At 35.7% G+C, this 17,155-nt stretch overlaps 2 protein-coding genes across 2 annotated transcripts; one reads left to right on the top strand and one right to left on the bottom strand.

Moving 5' to 3' along the window:
• Positions 1 to 2,103: 2,103 nt before the first annotated feature.
• Positions 2,104 to 2,804, bottom strand: LOC124167194 (protein SREK1IP1-like). Its single transcript, XM_046545041.1, has one exon. The coding sequence runs from the start codon at positions 2,565 to 2,567 to the stop codon at positions 2,157 to 2,159; it is 411 nt and encodes a 136-aa protein (XP_046400997.1). The 5' UTR covers positions 2,568 to 2,804; the 3' UTR covers positions 2,104 to 2,156.
• Positions 2,805 to 2,848: 44 nt separating this feature from the next.
• LOC124167189 (negative elongation factor B) lies at positions 2,849 to 16,618 on the top strand. Its single transcript, XM_046545027.1, has 12 exons — positions 2,849 to 3,072; positions 3,245 to 3,343; positions 3,435 to 3,623; positions 3,716 to 3,898; positions 10,413 to 10,586; positions 10,662 to 10,760; positions 12,259 to 12,405; positions 12,506 to 12,580; positions 12,676 to 12,826; positions 12,915 to 13,096; positions 13,180 to 13,377; positions 16,201 to 16,618. Exons 1-12 carry the CDS (start codon positions 2,968 to 2,970, stop codon positions 16,345 to 16,347), a joined length of 1,749 nt encoding a protein of 582 aa, XP_046400983.1. The 5' UTR covers positions 2,849 to 2,967; the 3' UTR covers positions 16,348 to 16,618.
• Positions 16,619 to 17,155: the final 537 nt, after the last annotated feature.

Below are 17,155 nucleotides of genomic sequence, written 5' to 3'. Positions count from 1 at the left end.
GACTCTGTGGGATACAATTTTTTTAAGTAAAAGTAATTTTTTTTTTTTATAATCAATAATATAATGTTCCTGAATCTGACTGCACATTCAGTGCAAATACCTTGGTCAGTTGCCAATCTCATGACCTCTGAATGGAGAGGTGGCATTCGTTATCCAACCAGTGCACTATTATTTTCTAGGAGAAAGCTGGCTCTTATGCTTTTTGTGTGGTAAATGCTCCATTTTTAATGATATTGTGAGGTAAAGTGTGTGGGATACTCAACTCTAAATGTAAGATAAGACATAATTTTCCAATATATTTTTCTGGCAGCACTTATTGGACACGTTAACTCTCCTGCTTTATACTGCCTCTGCAACTTCAAAATGGAAGTTAAATTATCCATTTAAGTACCTACATCTAATCTGAAATTATAGCCTTACAAACCCATATAAAAATATTCACAGAAGGTACTTGGAACCTCATAGTTTTTGAGCTGACCTTATCGGGAGGATCTTGGAGAATACAAATGTTTTAAGGATCCATGTCACCAATCTGCTTATGTTTCCTGTAATACACAGGGGAAAATTAGTGCGCATACTAGGCTGGATTTAGTAGAGGTTTTAATATCTTTGGCTTTATTTAGAAGATTAATATTTATAAACCTGCTTGGTTATCCGTGCTGCCTCTGAGTTATCTGATATCTAATGTACATATAAGACTTCATTGTCGATCAGTTTAATGAGATGAAATTCGTAGTAGATGACCATGCCTGCTTTTCCTTTGCTTCATTTTCTTTCAATGAAGACCCCTAAATATTTTTAATGAATTTTAACTTTTAGAGATTGGCACAGTCCTTGTAAAAGCTACCATCCTATAGAAGTACAATGAGTTAGAGGGGTTAGGGAAAATAATAGTGGCTAAAGTGTGCACATAGCTCACAAAATAGCCAATGCATAGCCTAAGTTGCAATGAAATTTTTAGCTACATTGGACAATTTGAATTGCAGTGGAACACTGAGAGTGTAACCCCTCCGGACCTGGACTCAATGCTCAGCCGACCACCGCCCAACAAAGAATGGAAGTCCTCTGGGACTTTTTCTATTGGTCGAATCTCATGCATACTCACCTGGTTTATTGGGATGTCCAGTGATTGCCCGTAATGGGACAACCGTTAGTAACTCTGGCTTGATGCAATTCAGAGTGCGACCTCTGTGACTAGAGGGTTTGTCTCTCCCTATCTCTTGTGTACCCTACTTACCAACAACTTCAGATGTTAGATAGATAACAGGAGGACAAAGATCAATGTATGGTTAGTTAATTCTTCTTACACAAGGATCTCCCATGTTATTTTATAAGTAAAAATAATGACGTATCAATTCATGGTCATGACCTCACCCTTGATACATTAAACAAATGCAAACTACTTCACTTCATAAGGGGCTTGGGACCTTATTATACACCTACTCCTAACCAATTGTCGACAGAGGTTGACTCCAGGGTTTCCTTCTGACCATTAGGCATTCAAAATCCTCCCTCCATATTTCTTAACATCTTTGTCATATACAGCCTAATATTTCTGCTCCCATTTCCTTTCCACCGTCTCCCTTGTCAAGCCCTCAATTTTGTACGACCACATTGAGTCTTCTCCTGCTATGTCCCTGATGATTGCGAGCTTCGCCAAAACTTAGATCATCTTGTGATAAAGCTTTGGGGAAAATGAGCTTTTACTTATAACTAACAATGACCAAATCAAGGAATATGGTGCGATAGTATTAAATGGCCTCCTCCAATTGTAATTGCATTGAAAACTACTGAAACAGATCAAATCAGACCTGTTTCAGCTGAGAAGCCATCTTAAGGTGCAAAATCTGGGAAGACTGCATTAGATACACTATCATCACAGTTACAGGGGAAGAGATGATGATGGTCTTTACAAGTACCTATACATTGTAACAGAGAGATGTGAGGAAATTTGAACGGTATTCGCATATTATTCCATATTCGCTGACATTTTAAATCATTGAAAACGCGACCATTAATTAATTCGATCTAAGGACACCGTATGATGCAGCTTGGTATTAAAAGTAAATCTTAGAGGGTTGCATAATTAAGCACATCCCACTTCATAGAAAATAAAATTTTATTTAACATTTTTACACAAACGAGATACAAAGATATCAATCTTTTTTATGGCTCCGTTTCTTCTTTTTCTCTTTCTTCTTCTTCTTTGAGCGCTTTTTTTTACTGCTCCTTTCACTGTCATCACTGTCAGAGTCTGAACTGTCCTTTGATCTTGACCGAGACCTGTCTCTGCTCTTGCTTTTCTCTTTGCTCTTCTTCTTCTTCTTTTGTTTTTTAACTTTTTTCTTTAATTCCTTTTCCCTCAAGTCCGTCAAAGGAGTAAGATATTCCTCAGCGCTATCTGTGCTGGTGCTACTAACATCTAGAACAATATCCTTGTTCGGGTCCACTTTGATGAAGTTTCGGCACTGATACGTCAAATGCCCAGCGTAACCACATTTCTTACATGCAGGCCGGATTGTCTCTTTGCCTTGAGGAACCAGACGAGAAAACACTTCAGGATCCATATCAGAAGAAATCAGCAGATGAAGGGAACTCAAAGCGACGTGTTTGATCTTCCCATCAACATCTCATCCCGCACCATCCAACGACACTGCCGGATGTGATCCCCGATTTTAGATAAATTTACGGTCGATATTAAAACGAAATGCTCCTCGAAATAACTATAAAGCCGTCACTCACACGCAAAACAATTCAAATTAAAGGCACCAAATGCGACGCAACCGATGCAACGCGCAACTTCAAAAGCGTCGCTTGATAAATTTCGTTCGTCATTTATTCTATTTTGGAAACAAACTGGGATTTGTATTCATTATTTGAAATCATTCACCATGAATGGAAAGTACTGATTTGTAACTGTAAGAAAATCCCTTTTGGTCGTCGGATCAATTCTTAGAAAATTCCATCATGCCAGGGACGGGATTAGAAGATGTTGGAGTCCCTGGTCAAAGTTTTCTTCGTGATGCATTGACTAGCTGCACTGATCCTCTGAAAGCTATCGAAGAATTTCAGGTATTTTATTCTCTCTTGGGCTTACATTCCGTTAATTGACTTGGTGCTTGAAATTTCTCCTAATTTTTTGTGTGAATTGATAATGTATAAGACATATCACAATGCTTTTGCCCTCATATCTGTTTAAGAATTAATTAACCATATTTGTATTCCCTTGCACATGATAACTTAGCTGGAAAATGGAATATTACTGCCATCTCTTCGTTCGATGTTGCCTCTTCTTGATTTACATGGAGTTAGACGACTTGATTTTCACACGTCAGTATTGGAGGTGAGGCAGCATTCCCTACACATTGTTATTAAAGAACCTGGATCAGTGTTTAGTATACATCTGTATTGACGAGACACTGTGCTCTTTGCAGGAATTGAGGGACCGCCTGATACAGCACATCAACGAAATAGGACAGAAAGAAGGGAGGGATAGAGATAAGAAACTGAAAGACCTTTTAGCCAAAAGCTTTCCCGTTGTTCGTGTGAAGTCATTGAGACCCGTAATTATGTGTATTTTGCGTAATACGCCGGTCATAGAGGATAAATACTTAAAGATATTAGTAAGTTATTGATAATTATGGACAGAAATTTTCGCATATCTTGCAATATTTTTGCTAGTATGAATTGAACATATTTGTTCTAATCTCTATAGGTGAAAGATCGTGAGCTCTACAATGATACTGACACTGAAGTGAAAAGGCAGATTTGGAAAGATAATCAGTCCCTTTTTGGTGACGAAGTGTCCCCTCTGCTAAGTCAGTATATTAAGGAGAAAGAAAATGTATTATTTGACCAGGAAAATCTCACAAATCTATTTTTTTCTTCCTCTCCGAAGGTAAATACATAATTTTATTTCAAAATATAATTCCAAAAGAAATGAGAAAAGTAACATTTTCAGAAAAGGACTCTCAGTTTCTTTGTGGATTATGTATGAAATTTCTTTCTGTCAGATAAAAGAAGTAAACTTTGTTTGAAACTGGGACCTATTTTTACATCAACTGAAAACTATCAAAAATCTAAAAAAATGGCTAATTCAGACTTGATTGGTTAAAATCCTTTTGTACATTTGAGCTTAAATTCAAGGTACAACTTCCTTTATAAATTAGTTTTTAACCACCAAAAATGAGGAGAATATAAAGGTTTTGTTTTCTTGTACAGAATTTTTTAATGTATGCACTTTTATTGTTTGCACAAAAATATTAAATAATTTGTAAGGAAAATTTAGTTATCATTGTCTTTTATTTTTTTTCTTATTTTATTTTCATTAGCTGTAAACCGTATGTTTGTAATTTCTTTCTTTCATTTTTCAATTGCCATTGAGGCAAAACACTAATAAGTGAGGATTATATAATGTATCTGTCAAGCTCAATAATTTTGACTTGTCATTTTTCTTGGAGAAAACCAGGCAGAACTTTAACTGTGGTTTGAATTAACTATTCATGGTAAGGTTTTCTGCTTGCCCGTATAGTAGTAAATTTACATTATCAGCATGAGTTTGTTCCATGTAATGGGGAAGTTGCATGAAATTTTTTTCATCGAAATAATATATGATTCTTATAGCAATTTTCACCAGGAATCCATTTTCACCAATCAAACTTCTCGTAAGCCATATATTTTATCATGAAATTCATTTAAAACAGTGAAATGCGTCTGCAAACGCGAAGTTAGCTCTGATTGTTGGTGACGTCATTTCTCCCTACGGCGTTTTCGTTTTGCATGTACGGCCGCAGAAGCTACAATGAAGCAGTCGTTGAGTAAGTGAATATTTCGGTATTTTTTTAATCCGTGTTTTCTCTCAGACATTTTATGACGTTATTTAGTCACGTCAAGTACATTTTATCCATTTCCTGTATTCGTAGAACAAGAATATATCGAATATATGCGAAATGGAAGACGATTTCGTGAAAAGGCTGTTGCGATTATCTCCCAGAGGTGAATTCCATAATGATGGCATTATATTTTAAAAGTAACCCAGACTTTTTGGCTGCAGATTTTAGAGAAGTGAAGGCTTCGCGGTACTTTTTTCTAGTTTATTTTGCCATTACTGGACCAGCTTTTACGAATACAGTAGTAGCTACTCGGCCTCCGTTGAAAATTTCTGCATGAAATGTTGATGCATATAGTTAGTGCAAATATAGTTTATATGGTACAAGTTATTATTTTTTGCTTTCTGTATGATATCAGCTTTTTGATTCAGTATGTTGTGAAATGCACAGATTTAAGGTAATTTTTCTGTACACATTATGCACATCATACTATGTACAGTTTTAAGGTGTGTTCTGTATGCATACTGTCTGAAGTGTGTACAGGTTTTGGCCGGTTATGAACTTTTGTAGCCGCTTTTACAGTGGCTGCTTAACGATAGGCATAAGCATAAGATAATACAGCTATGTTAGCTATGAAACTTCTATTAGAAGCCTACAAAATAATTATAAGCTATTTAGCAAACTTATGACAAAATTCAATCGTTTATGTTAAATAGTTTTAGGTGCGCAACTAATCTCTCGCTGTTTTTTAAATGAAAAATACATCTTTATTTATAAAAAGGTGATAAATGAATCATTCAAAGTATTTTCCGTCGCTTCCTAAAAAATTTCCCCATCATTGAGGCAGAGCCCGAATATCGTTATGGTAGAAGTGATTGTCTTTTAAAGCTATCCTCTATTCCTGCTTTTTTGCACCAAACGGTTGTCAATGCAGGATGAAGGACAAGCAACTTGTATTCCCTGACCTTTCTTATTACTCTCTCCATATGGGTCCTAAAGCTTTCTATTTGCTTAGTTAGCTTAACTTCATCTTGAGAGCTCTCTACATTCTTGGAAACTCTTGAATGAGTGAACAGTTAGTTTGAACGTGCGATCTACTTTTACCCCACAGCCTTTTAGAATTTGCTCAAGAAATCCAGTTTATGCGAATGACACTGTCTGTTGCCCGGCCACCATTACCCCTCGAAATGAAATTTTCTAAAGAAGTATCATATGATTTTTTTTTATTGAGTTTAGATAGAAATATTTGAGATATAACAATTCATTAATTTTATAGTAATGTTAAAAATGATTCCTTTTGAAATAATAGCGTTTGCAAAAACATTATTTCTATTTTTCTTCACAATCAGCAGTATAATGCACTGATTAGCACTGTAAAAAAACGGATTTAGAGTTTCCTTCGCAATTCACTTTTTTACTTTATACCTATCGCAGCGTAATAAACTAAGCGCAATTTGTTATACTGATCGCAGTAAAAACAACTGATCTATACAATAGAAAATGTCACTCACTGCAGTGAGTACTGATCTATTTTTTTATGCTCCAATTCAGGTTAAACTTTGCCAAATTGGGTTACCTGGCTTTTCTATTTCTATTTCTAAACAATCAATAGTTGACTCTACATGTGAAGGCGAGCAGGAAAGGGAATTGGCATATTAACACATTCAGTGCGGATGACATATATGTATGTCATGAGGGCTTTTCCACTCAGGCGGATGACATAAATGTATGTCTTCGGGAGTACGTTATTCCGCTGGTCACTAGGGTGCTCCGAGCGCGCCTAGCGTTACTTTTTCACCCTCCCGCAGTTCGGGATTGACCTTACACCATTGCGGAAGGGTCCGTTTCTAGTTCTACGTGTTCCTTCATTTTTAATGTTTTTTTGTTTACTTTACTGCTGTTTTTGGAACAATTTGGCAGGTTGAGAGTTTTCTTTTCATTTCCTTCGACTCTTTTTCATCATTCTTATCGTAAATATCATAATCATGTCTTACATATGGATTATTTTTTTTAATTGGTTTTTTTACCTTCATTTTTAATTTATTCATATGTTATGTGCTATCACAAAAATTATGATTAGACTAACTTTTTTATTAAAGATATTTATCCCCGTTTCGTACTCACTACATTATAAAAAAATGATCTTAGTGCGGTGTTTCAGTTAATGATGTTATATTTGAATTTCTTTTGCTAGGAATATTTTTTATTAATGCAAATTACGTTTATCCTGGGTGATTTTTTTTGGGTCTTTTTCCTACTATTACGGCATATTTTTCCATTCGTTTCCCTAGGTCAATTACCAATCCTCTATTCAATTCGATTTTATTTCATTTTCTGAGTTATTCATACGTGTTGGGTTAGTTGCAGATTTTCTTCCTTTTCATAAAAAAATAACATATTAATGGCGTATGCAACACTGCATTACATTATCTATAGTATTGGTCTGTATTTTTTTACTCGTTTATTTGTTTCCTTAGCTTTGTAAACGAAATTGCGGAAAAGAATAGACTCAGAGGTATTTTAAGTATTACGGCATTTAACCATTATTTTGCCTTTACCTTTGAAATAGTATTTTTATCTTATTTTTTAATTTATTCATATCTTATGTGCAACCACAAAAATTATTATCAGACTTAGTTTTTGTTAATAACGTGTATTCCCGTCTCAAAACTTACTATTGTATTCCAAAATGTTTCCATGCGGTCCAAAAGGTCGTATTTTATACTTTATTAATAATTTTAAAATAATTATTGCAAATTACGTTTTTTTACATAATTTGGGTTTTTTTCCTAATTTTACGGCATATTTTCTCAGTCATTGCTCCGCATCAATTACTTGTCCTCTGATCATTATGGTGTTTTCATTTTGTAGGTCATTAATACATCATTCAATAATTCATTGTGAAGGTCAATACAGTCTTAATTTTCATAAAAACTAAGGTATTAATCACATATGCAACACTCCATTACACAAATTTTACTATTTTGCTGGATAATTTTTAAGGCTCAAGGTTGGAGTCCCTCCCTATCAGCGGCACTCCCAGGGATTATTTCAACTTGCAAATGATATTTTCTTTGAAATAATCCTCTCGTAGACGGAGAAAAATGCGGAAAGCATTTTCCTCCGAAATCCTTCACCAAGGGCCTTCACTAAGGGCATAATGGATTGGAAGCTGTTGGACAGGGAGAACTGGAAACTTGGCTGGGCCTTCTTCTCCAAATGGGCGCAATTAGGGTTAAGACGATTTCTAACGATTGGAGGTCAGAATTAGTGTGAGTACCGATATTCGGGAGAAAATGTGCCGTGATAGGTTTTTAGGAATGATGCAGGCTTTTCATTTCTCCGCTAACCGTGAAGGCATCCATAGGACAGTGACTGCAATTTGCCCAGAATGTGAGGGTCAACCAGGGCTCTGTCTAAGGCCTTGCTTTCAAATATATCATAAAAATTTGTGAGAATTTTTATTGAAATGTTTCAATTTTGCAATAACTCTGAGGTAACATAGATTTTAAAAATTTTTATCCCATAAATTTATATTTTTCTTGCCGTTCATTGTGTGTTCTACTTCTGTGACTTGAAAAAATTAAATCTACGGCAGTTGAAACAAAAAAAATACACGTAAAGACTAATTCCAAGATATTTCCGCCATTAACCTAAGGAATCAATGGTAGAAGAAGTATTATAAACGGAAATATGAAAAGTTCACTCCTTCATACAAGGAAAATTGCATGTGTGTAATGCGGGTTGCGTGAATTGTCAATTACTGGTGACGGGTGGCATACATGTATGTCATTAGGGTTTTTTACAAATTGCTTGAAATAGAAACAAAAAAAATTGCAAATTCTGTAGTATTACTTCCAAGACCACCGTTTTGAAGGAAAATCACCCATCCGTCACTGGAGGTTTCGGTGAAAATATCATCCGCATTGAATGTGTTAAGTAACATCTTATTTTTGTTAACCCAAAAAACTAGATTTTTCAAAAACCTAGCCACCGGAATAATGGAAGCAGAGAAATATCGTGCCGCTGTCGAGGGTGAGACATTGAGATCTTCTAGGCTAAAATATTGAAGGATTTGTTGAGTCTAATTTTCCTGAACATACCAATAACAGGTAACCCAGTCTTTCCTGATAGCATATCGACAATAAAATAATTTTCACAATCTACTCTTAAATACAATGCTGCCTTTTTTCCAAGAAAAACACAATAAACTTGACCCTTTGGCTACATATCTCCCTGTCTGATTCCATGTCAGTCACTTATCATATTCATAGGAGAAGTAGCAGCATTGGCGGAAACAGGTTTCTTTTCTGAACACCAACAATTTTTGGTTCTGGTTTCAATTGGCATGACTTTTCCTGACCTCGACTTTCCACCACTTCCTCAGGTTGTATTTCCTCCTATGGCTCTAAGTCAGTTGATTTGAGGAGGTAGTGATTATGCATCAGTGAGTTTCTTACAAGTTATACACTGCTAGGTATCAAATATGGTTTCGAGGGAGTTCAGTTGGAATACTATGCATGTGAATCAATTGATTTCGGAGAGAGGGAGGGTAGCCTACTGTATGTACCCTTTAAGTATTCTTATCATGATTAATCATTGACGAATTCAAAACATACAATAATTATAAGACATCGAGTACTACGAGGGCTGTCAATCTACGATAACTCAGCAAAAACAGCATGCAAGCGACAGGCGGGTACTGCGCGAACAGGGCAACTGCACGTCCTCCGCACCACACGCTCAAGTCATTTCTCAGCATAATTCAGTCGTAATTACTTAAGGTAAAGTGATCTTCACGAACAAATCCCGTCGTTTTCGTCGACAGATCTTTCTTCCTCTTCATCGCCTTAACCCACTTCTTTCTTCTCGCTTAATTATTCGACATAAGGACGAATATTTTATTAGAATTTCGAGATGTATTTGAGCGCATAGGCACCACGCAATATTTATTATTCGATATTATAAACAGCACTTCACGTAGGTAAACATACCGTCTTCCTGGCGTACGTATACTGCAACAATCTCGAAGCTCCACGCGTCGGACGTTAGCAACTCTGTTTGGGGAGAAATGACGTCACTCCTCTTGGACACACTACTTTCGTTCGCACCCCCCACTCCTCCACTTTGACCTTTAATATCTTGAAAACTAACGCTTGTATTGAAATTTCCCCCGGTAGATATTCTTTCCTAGAGGTTTACTACATTTTGACATAGTTTTCAAAAAATGTGAAAATTCCCCATTCATATTTGAGCACTTTGAGCTTTTAACAGTGGCATACGTAGATCTTCATATATGTATCAGGAAGGCGGTTTGATCCCCTTTGCCTCCCATAATATAGATATGTCCCTAGCTTACAGTTTTGTCAGTGAGACGAATCAAATGTTAATGATACAAAATGTAGTCTATTGTTACATACTGTAGTTTATCAGTGCTTCATGTAGCTCTTTGCATTTGTTAAAAGTTTTACTATGTGCAGGGGCACAATTTGGACTTAGAAATGAACTTTGTAAAAGTTATTGAAATTTTTTTGTCATATATTATTTACGTGTCTCATTTTTTGTTGCAATTATTTCTTTCAGGTTCGCCGTCAAGGTGAAGTTGTTCAGAAACTTGCTCACATGATTGGGAGTAGTGTAAAGCTGTATGATATGGTGCTGCAGTTTCTTAGGACTCTCTTTCTTAGGACCCACAATGTGCATTATTGTACTTTGAGGGCGGAGTTGTTAATGGCTCTTCATGATCTCGAAGTTCAGGTAATGAGACAAAAGCACTCAACTTAATGAGTGTTTGTAAAGCTGACATTTTTCAGAATGTATGCTTTCTTTCAGGATATTATATCTGTTGACCCATGCCACAAATTTACATGGTGCTTGGATGCTTGCATTAGGGAGAAGAATGTTGATATTAAGAGATCAAGAGAATTGCAGGTTAGTCACTGTTTTTTTAAATCTTAATAAGGTTAATGTGGTGCATTAGGCTAGCCAGGAATTTTTTTCAGGGGAGGGTCCAAAACCAGGGGGGAAATTTTTTGAAAAACAGGGTACTAACAAGGGGAATGTCCAAAAACCAGGTCTCAGATTTCAATCAAACTTTGTAGTGTTGTAGTCCATCGTGAGCTATTCACAAATCATTCCCCTAATGGGGTTATATAACCAATATTTAAGCAAGAAACGTGGATAAACCTTTACAGGCCTAATATGTTCCCTTAGAAGCAGGGTTTAACCAATGAAATGTAACCCAGTGGTTACGGTGTACGACTCTTATCCAGAGGTCCTAAGTTCGATTCCTGCATGGCCTCCTCTTTTTTCATAATTTGTTTCTACTTTTCATTGTACAAAGGCCTGCTGTTCATCATTATTTCCATGATTTTCACGGAAAATTTCATTTTTCTGCGTGGAAATCTTTTTCTGCAATGCAGTAGTGTTAGATGTTTTCCCATTTTTTTCATACAGAAGCCTACTTTCAATTATTTTATTTCCGTGTCCCAAAACAAAACATATTTACGTTGATGGTACTTGGTTTCCTTTTATGTTGCAATGTGGACTCATTCTTACAATGCAAGCCTAACTTTTGGAATTGGATTTGCATTATTATTTGAAATTTCAGCTGTATACTGATTTGGAAAGGAAAATGATAACTGCGAAGCAATATGTTTTATGCATAAGAATTGATGATTCCCCTGTGATAGGGTACGGATACAACAGTGAAGAGGCTCCTAATATTTTTGGAAAAGAACTGTAGAAATCCAAAGGAGGCCAGCTGGGGAGGGAAATGTGTCTTCTTCCAGAGTTCCGGGCGGTCATCCATTTCTTCACTGAGCGGTTGCTCAACTGTTTACTAACCATCTGTAATTAGTGGCTCCCCAGAAACATCTTATTGGTAAATTGTGCTTTTACCTCTCCCCAAAATAACAGCAGGGTTTTGTAAAATGTAAAGTGGAAGCAAATTATGAAAAAAAAGTAGGCCATATGAGAATCGAACTTAGGACCTCCGGATAAAGAGTCAAACACCATAACCACCACGCTACCGCTCCTACTTGGAGAGAGACTATTTCTATAGGAATATATTAGTCCTGTAAGTATTTAACTGTGTTTTTTGTTTAAACTATTGCTTATATTACCCCTTATGGGGGGTGATTCGTGAATAGCTCCCAATGGACTACAACTCTACTAAGTTCAATTGAAATATGAGAACCCATAAGTAGCGGGTATTCAACTAATTTTATCACTTTTCATAATCAGAAAAATTAATTTGTCAAAGTAATGTTTTGTAAACGCCTGATTTTTCAATATTTTGTTTCCTAATATGAAGGAATGTAATTGTGTTTATATATTGTTGTCTGAGGGGTCTGGACCCCTCGGACATCCCCTCTCCCTACACCACTGTTTTGGTAGTTCATAACATGCTTGATATTTTATGTCGCAGGGTTTCTTGGATAGTATTAAGAAAGGACAGGAGCAAGTTTTGGGTGATCTCTCGATGACATTGTGTGATCCATATGCTATAAATTTTCTAGCTACCTCTGCAATGAAGATTTTGCATCATCTGATCAATAATGAGAGTATGCCTAGGGTAAGTAGATATGTTCATGCACGTGAAATGGGCAATATTTTATGAGTAAAATCCTTTTTTGATGAACTTTTATCCACCCATTGTGGATATCTATTTGCAGGATAACACAGTACTAATACTTTTGCTGAGGATGTTGGCTCTTGGTTTAAGTGCATGGGTGATGATTAATTCACAGGCTAGTATACTTTCATTTAAAAATTGTCCATGAATTGTAAATAGCTTCTCTTTTGGCTCTTGTACATGGTGTATTTTATTTTTTCCTTATTACAGGAGTTTAAAGAACCTAAACTTGATAGCCAAATAGTCACAAAATTTTTACCTGCTCTGATGTCTCTCATGGTGGATGATCAAGTTCGGTCTCTCAATACAAAATTGCCTCCAGATGAAAGAGAGTCGGCTATTACTATCATAGAACACTCAGGTGAATTGCATGAGGAGTGATCAGAATTTTAATAAAAATATGCTTTTGCGGCAGCTATCAGTTATGCTTGCATTTTAATTTTTTTCAGGTCCTCCTCCTGATGCTTGTCAAGCTTATGTCCAAGAGAGTAGTGTTGCTAGTATTTTAGCCATGTATTACACATTGCATTGTGCGAAGCAAAGGGATCGCGTTGGGCTTATGCGTGTCCTGGGAACGCTGGCCAACTGTGAAAGTGATCGTGCATTTGAAGATCCTTTTCTTCACTCTCTGGTAATATCTATGGAACATGTAAATAAATCACGTAATTCTTAAATTTTGTGAATATATAATTAATAATTGTATGTATGTTATAGGTTTCATTGCTTATAAATATGATGGAAGAATTCTGCACAGAAGATTTTTGCACTGTCATATTTGATGAGTTTTTCTTCACTGCCATTGCTCGTGAAAATGTGATTCGCCACTTGTTAAAACTTGTATGGCATGTGCACACCAAGCTTCCAGCCAGTCGGCTTCAAACTCTTGTAAAAGCTTTGCAGCCTACCTCACAGGTAAATTAGAACACTTAGGCATTAATTTTTCTATATTTATGTAATAAGAATTGGTTAATTAGCCATTCTCTTGATCAAAATAGGGAGTAAAACTTCTTCAAGGAGAGAAAGCAGCAGTTCTCAATTTTTCTTTTACTCTCTAGCCTGTTGAGTGCAGGGAATTTTTATTTTTAATAAAACCTTTATTTTACACTTTTGAAGGGATCAACCTCATAAAAGTAGTGTAAATTTGGGGAAAGTATAAAATAAAATAACCTTTTTCTCTTGAGGTATTGGATGGGTGTGGACTCCAGGCCATTAAAAATTGAAAATTATTTCAAAATCAAGTTAATAAAAATTTAAGTTAAGTCATTTCCATGCAATATTTCAGAATGAAGATTCTATAATTTCTAAATTACATTAGTGTTTTGAAAATTTGAGTTTTTCCACTGTTAACAATAGTTCATTTGTTCTTTCACTCTGGCCTTCAAAGTTTCTTGACCAATACGCTCTGTAATCAGTGACGTCATGGCAAAATTAGTAGTGCCGGAACGCATTTTCCGTAACTTTTTTTAGAAGTGAAATATTACTCTGTGTTTTTTGTTATGGGTTATTATTTACATCTTATTTTTGAAAAATTTGTTTTGGTTACGAATGTATACATTAGAAATTTTGAGGCAAAAAAATTGATAAAAGTTGTCTATTATGATAAATTATTATGTCTTTTGGCTGACTGACTATGATGTCTTTTGTTAACCAGTGCCGGAACGACATTCCAGTGCATTCTGGCACCATGACACCGCTGACTGTGACCCTCCTACTGGTTAGCTTAATCAGTCTTATCTTCTACACATTTATTAAATGACTACACACACTCATAAATCATAGTCCAGACGTTTCAATTCAATAGCCAAACACTGCTGGTCATACTTATGCGCAAATATTATTTTAATTCATTCTAATAAATGATTGGGCCCTGTGCACTGAATTACACATATGTATATATTAGCAGATAGAAATATTCCTGGATATTTTGACAAGAATGAAGATAAGTTCTTTAAATTTCATATGAAATTTCTCTGTTCCTGTGATCTGGTAACATATATTGGTATAGATTTCCTTGCTAGCCCTGAATATCTCTTTGTGAACCTGAGCCAGATTGCATCTTCAGGTCTCTGCTCTCCATCCACGCCTTTCCACTGCTCTCGTACTTACCAACCACATTTTCTCACTTGCACATTTACTCCACTTTTCTTTTCCGACTCCTATATCTCATTCTTGCCTCCCATTCTACTGTGCAACACCGCCACCATTCTTTATCAATCTGTATCACTTTTCATTTTTTGCTTTTCATATTCTTGTCTTTTTAGCCAGGTGTAAAGCCCAATTTTTGGTGTTAAATGCGAATATACTGCCAATTATGATGCGGGTGCTACCAACGGTAGAATTACAGTACTTGGCAATGGTTATCACTTAGAACTTTGGAAAAATGAAATCAAATAAACAAATAATCATATGCGGTACTGCATAGTTGGCTAAATGAATTGTGTAGTGGAAAACAGGAAATTAAAATGTCAATTGAATGGTTAGAAAAATGTCTCTAAAACTGATTTTTTGATTGTCTGAGGCAATAATCATTGGGGAGGACAGTTGTTACCCGCCTATGGTTAGACTAAGAGACTTATTCACTTTCTGCGTTGCATACCCTGTGGTACCTATAGTGTACATTAGTCAAAGGGGAATAACATTTAAGGGCAGAGTGAAAGAAAATATTAATATTTATGTTGATGGTGGAGGTAATTCAAATTGATTTGTTGATTGTAATAGAAATTTGTCATTGTTAAAAGATTGCATGTTTTATGAGTTGGCTATTTGTTCCAGACCAATTCTTGATCTTTAAGGTAGACATCCCAAAACCATTTACAGTCCAGCCCAGGTGACTACCTTATTAACCATTCACATCAATAACTCTCACTCCTTCCTTTCCAAAATGTCACTGATCAATTAAACCTGAAACCCATCCCCACCCATTCTGTCTAACGGATATACATATTACAATGTACCCCCTTTACCTCCATCATACTTACTTAGGCTTTAAAATAAATAAGTGTGGAATGAAGATGAGTATATTTCATAATTAATGCTATTATGCTCTTATTTCTTTTATTTGCACACCCAATAATGTTCTCCAATCAATCGAAACAATCGTCCCTGTAATTTAGATGTTTGAAAAAACTTAATGTTGAGTGAGTTAAACAAATGTTTGCACCTATTTTATGAATAGTGAATTAAAGGTGCACTAACTATAGCATAAAAACTCAGAAATATAGGTAAAATTTTATTTAATTTTAAATTAATGTTTACTGCTGAGTGTTGCTTATTCTCTGATTATTTTTTTCAATAATGGATCTAGTATTTTGTCTATTATAATTGGAGGATCATTCAGATATTTATATCAGGTTCAATAGGAAAGGGTCCCTGATTGAACAGTAATGTATTAATGAAATATTTAACAATTTTCACACAATGCTCAATCAGTGCTCAGGTGGGTTAATTTTCCTGTATGCATGGAGCCTTAGTCTCTGACAATGAGAATGAAGTCACTGAGACTGAGTCGTCATATTTTCTTTACCTATGTACTTATTGAATGTATAGATTGTAATGATATTACACTCAAAACTTTTCATCACTCCAGCAAAATCTATAACATGTAATTTTAGTGTGTATTAATTCTTTATTAATATTTAATCTATTTTCAAAGCTGTATCATTTGGGATAGTATGTAAATGAGACCTGCAGTGCATAAATTGTTTTTAAAAATTTGAATTCATTCCTTTGTTTCAGCATAATGAGGCTGTCCATAGCCTTTATAATGGATTACAAGAAAAAATTGGATCTCAGGAGGAACCAACACCTGATGTGCAGAAGGCAAACACCAGTCCACCGTGGAGTCCACCTCTAATGAGTGTTCCTACTCCTGCGCCCTTGTAGAGAATTATGTGTGCGTGTGTGAATGTGTGTGTGAGTGCAGAATTTGGTTCATCTTTGCTTAAAGTACAATGGCAGACGTGTGTTTTGAGAACATTTGTGAAGAATGAACAATTATGCCAAGGGTGAGAAAGTTAGCTGGAGAATGTATGATAACAATTATTGTCTGAGTGCCAGAAAGCCTGTGCTATTTTATATTTTTAATTGCTGCAGGAAGCAGTTGTATTAATTCCTCGGCGTGGCACTCTTATAGTAAAGGGAACTTTCTTATACACGATCATCTATCATTATTTATCCTTTTTGCAGCAAAAGTTCTTAGCTCTGTGATGTGGAATCTTAAAGAAAAGGAATGATGCCAGTGAACCTTAAAATGCAGATCTTGTCTCTCATAATGATTCAATGTCAAATTTTTGATATGGTCACCATTTTATATGGGAAATAAGGCTATATAGCCTGGATTATCCTTTTTTGCGGTGATGCTGATTTGTTGAAATTTTGACTTTATTCTTTCCTACCTCTTTAATTTGAGGTACTATTGCTTGTATGTACATATTTGGGCTATAGTCAGTGTTTTGTAAAATCCAAGGTAAGTAAATCAGCCATTCTTCAGTCAGGGATATACCTAGATTGGCCCACATTTTCAGGGGTGGGCCTGGGCCCCCTCTCTAGTGTTCCCTTTAGAGGGGACTACCATTTGAAACTTATAATTGATGAGGGATTGGCCTTTAACTTTAGAGTGCGGGAACGTTTTTATATTTTGCACGTTGACTGCGGCATTTACCCAAAATGTTTATTGCTACCTGGATATGTT

This window comes from Ischnura elegans, chromosome 1 (genome assembly GCF_921293095.1).
Source record: "Ischnura elegans chromosome 1, ioIscEleg1.1, whole genome shotgun sequence".
Taxonomy (NCBI): domain Eukaryota; kingdom Metazoa; phylum Arthropoda; class Insecta; order Odonata; family Coenagrionidae; genus Ischnura; species Ischnura elegans.
This window is presented reverse-complemented; position numbering and strand designations above follow the sequence as displayed.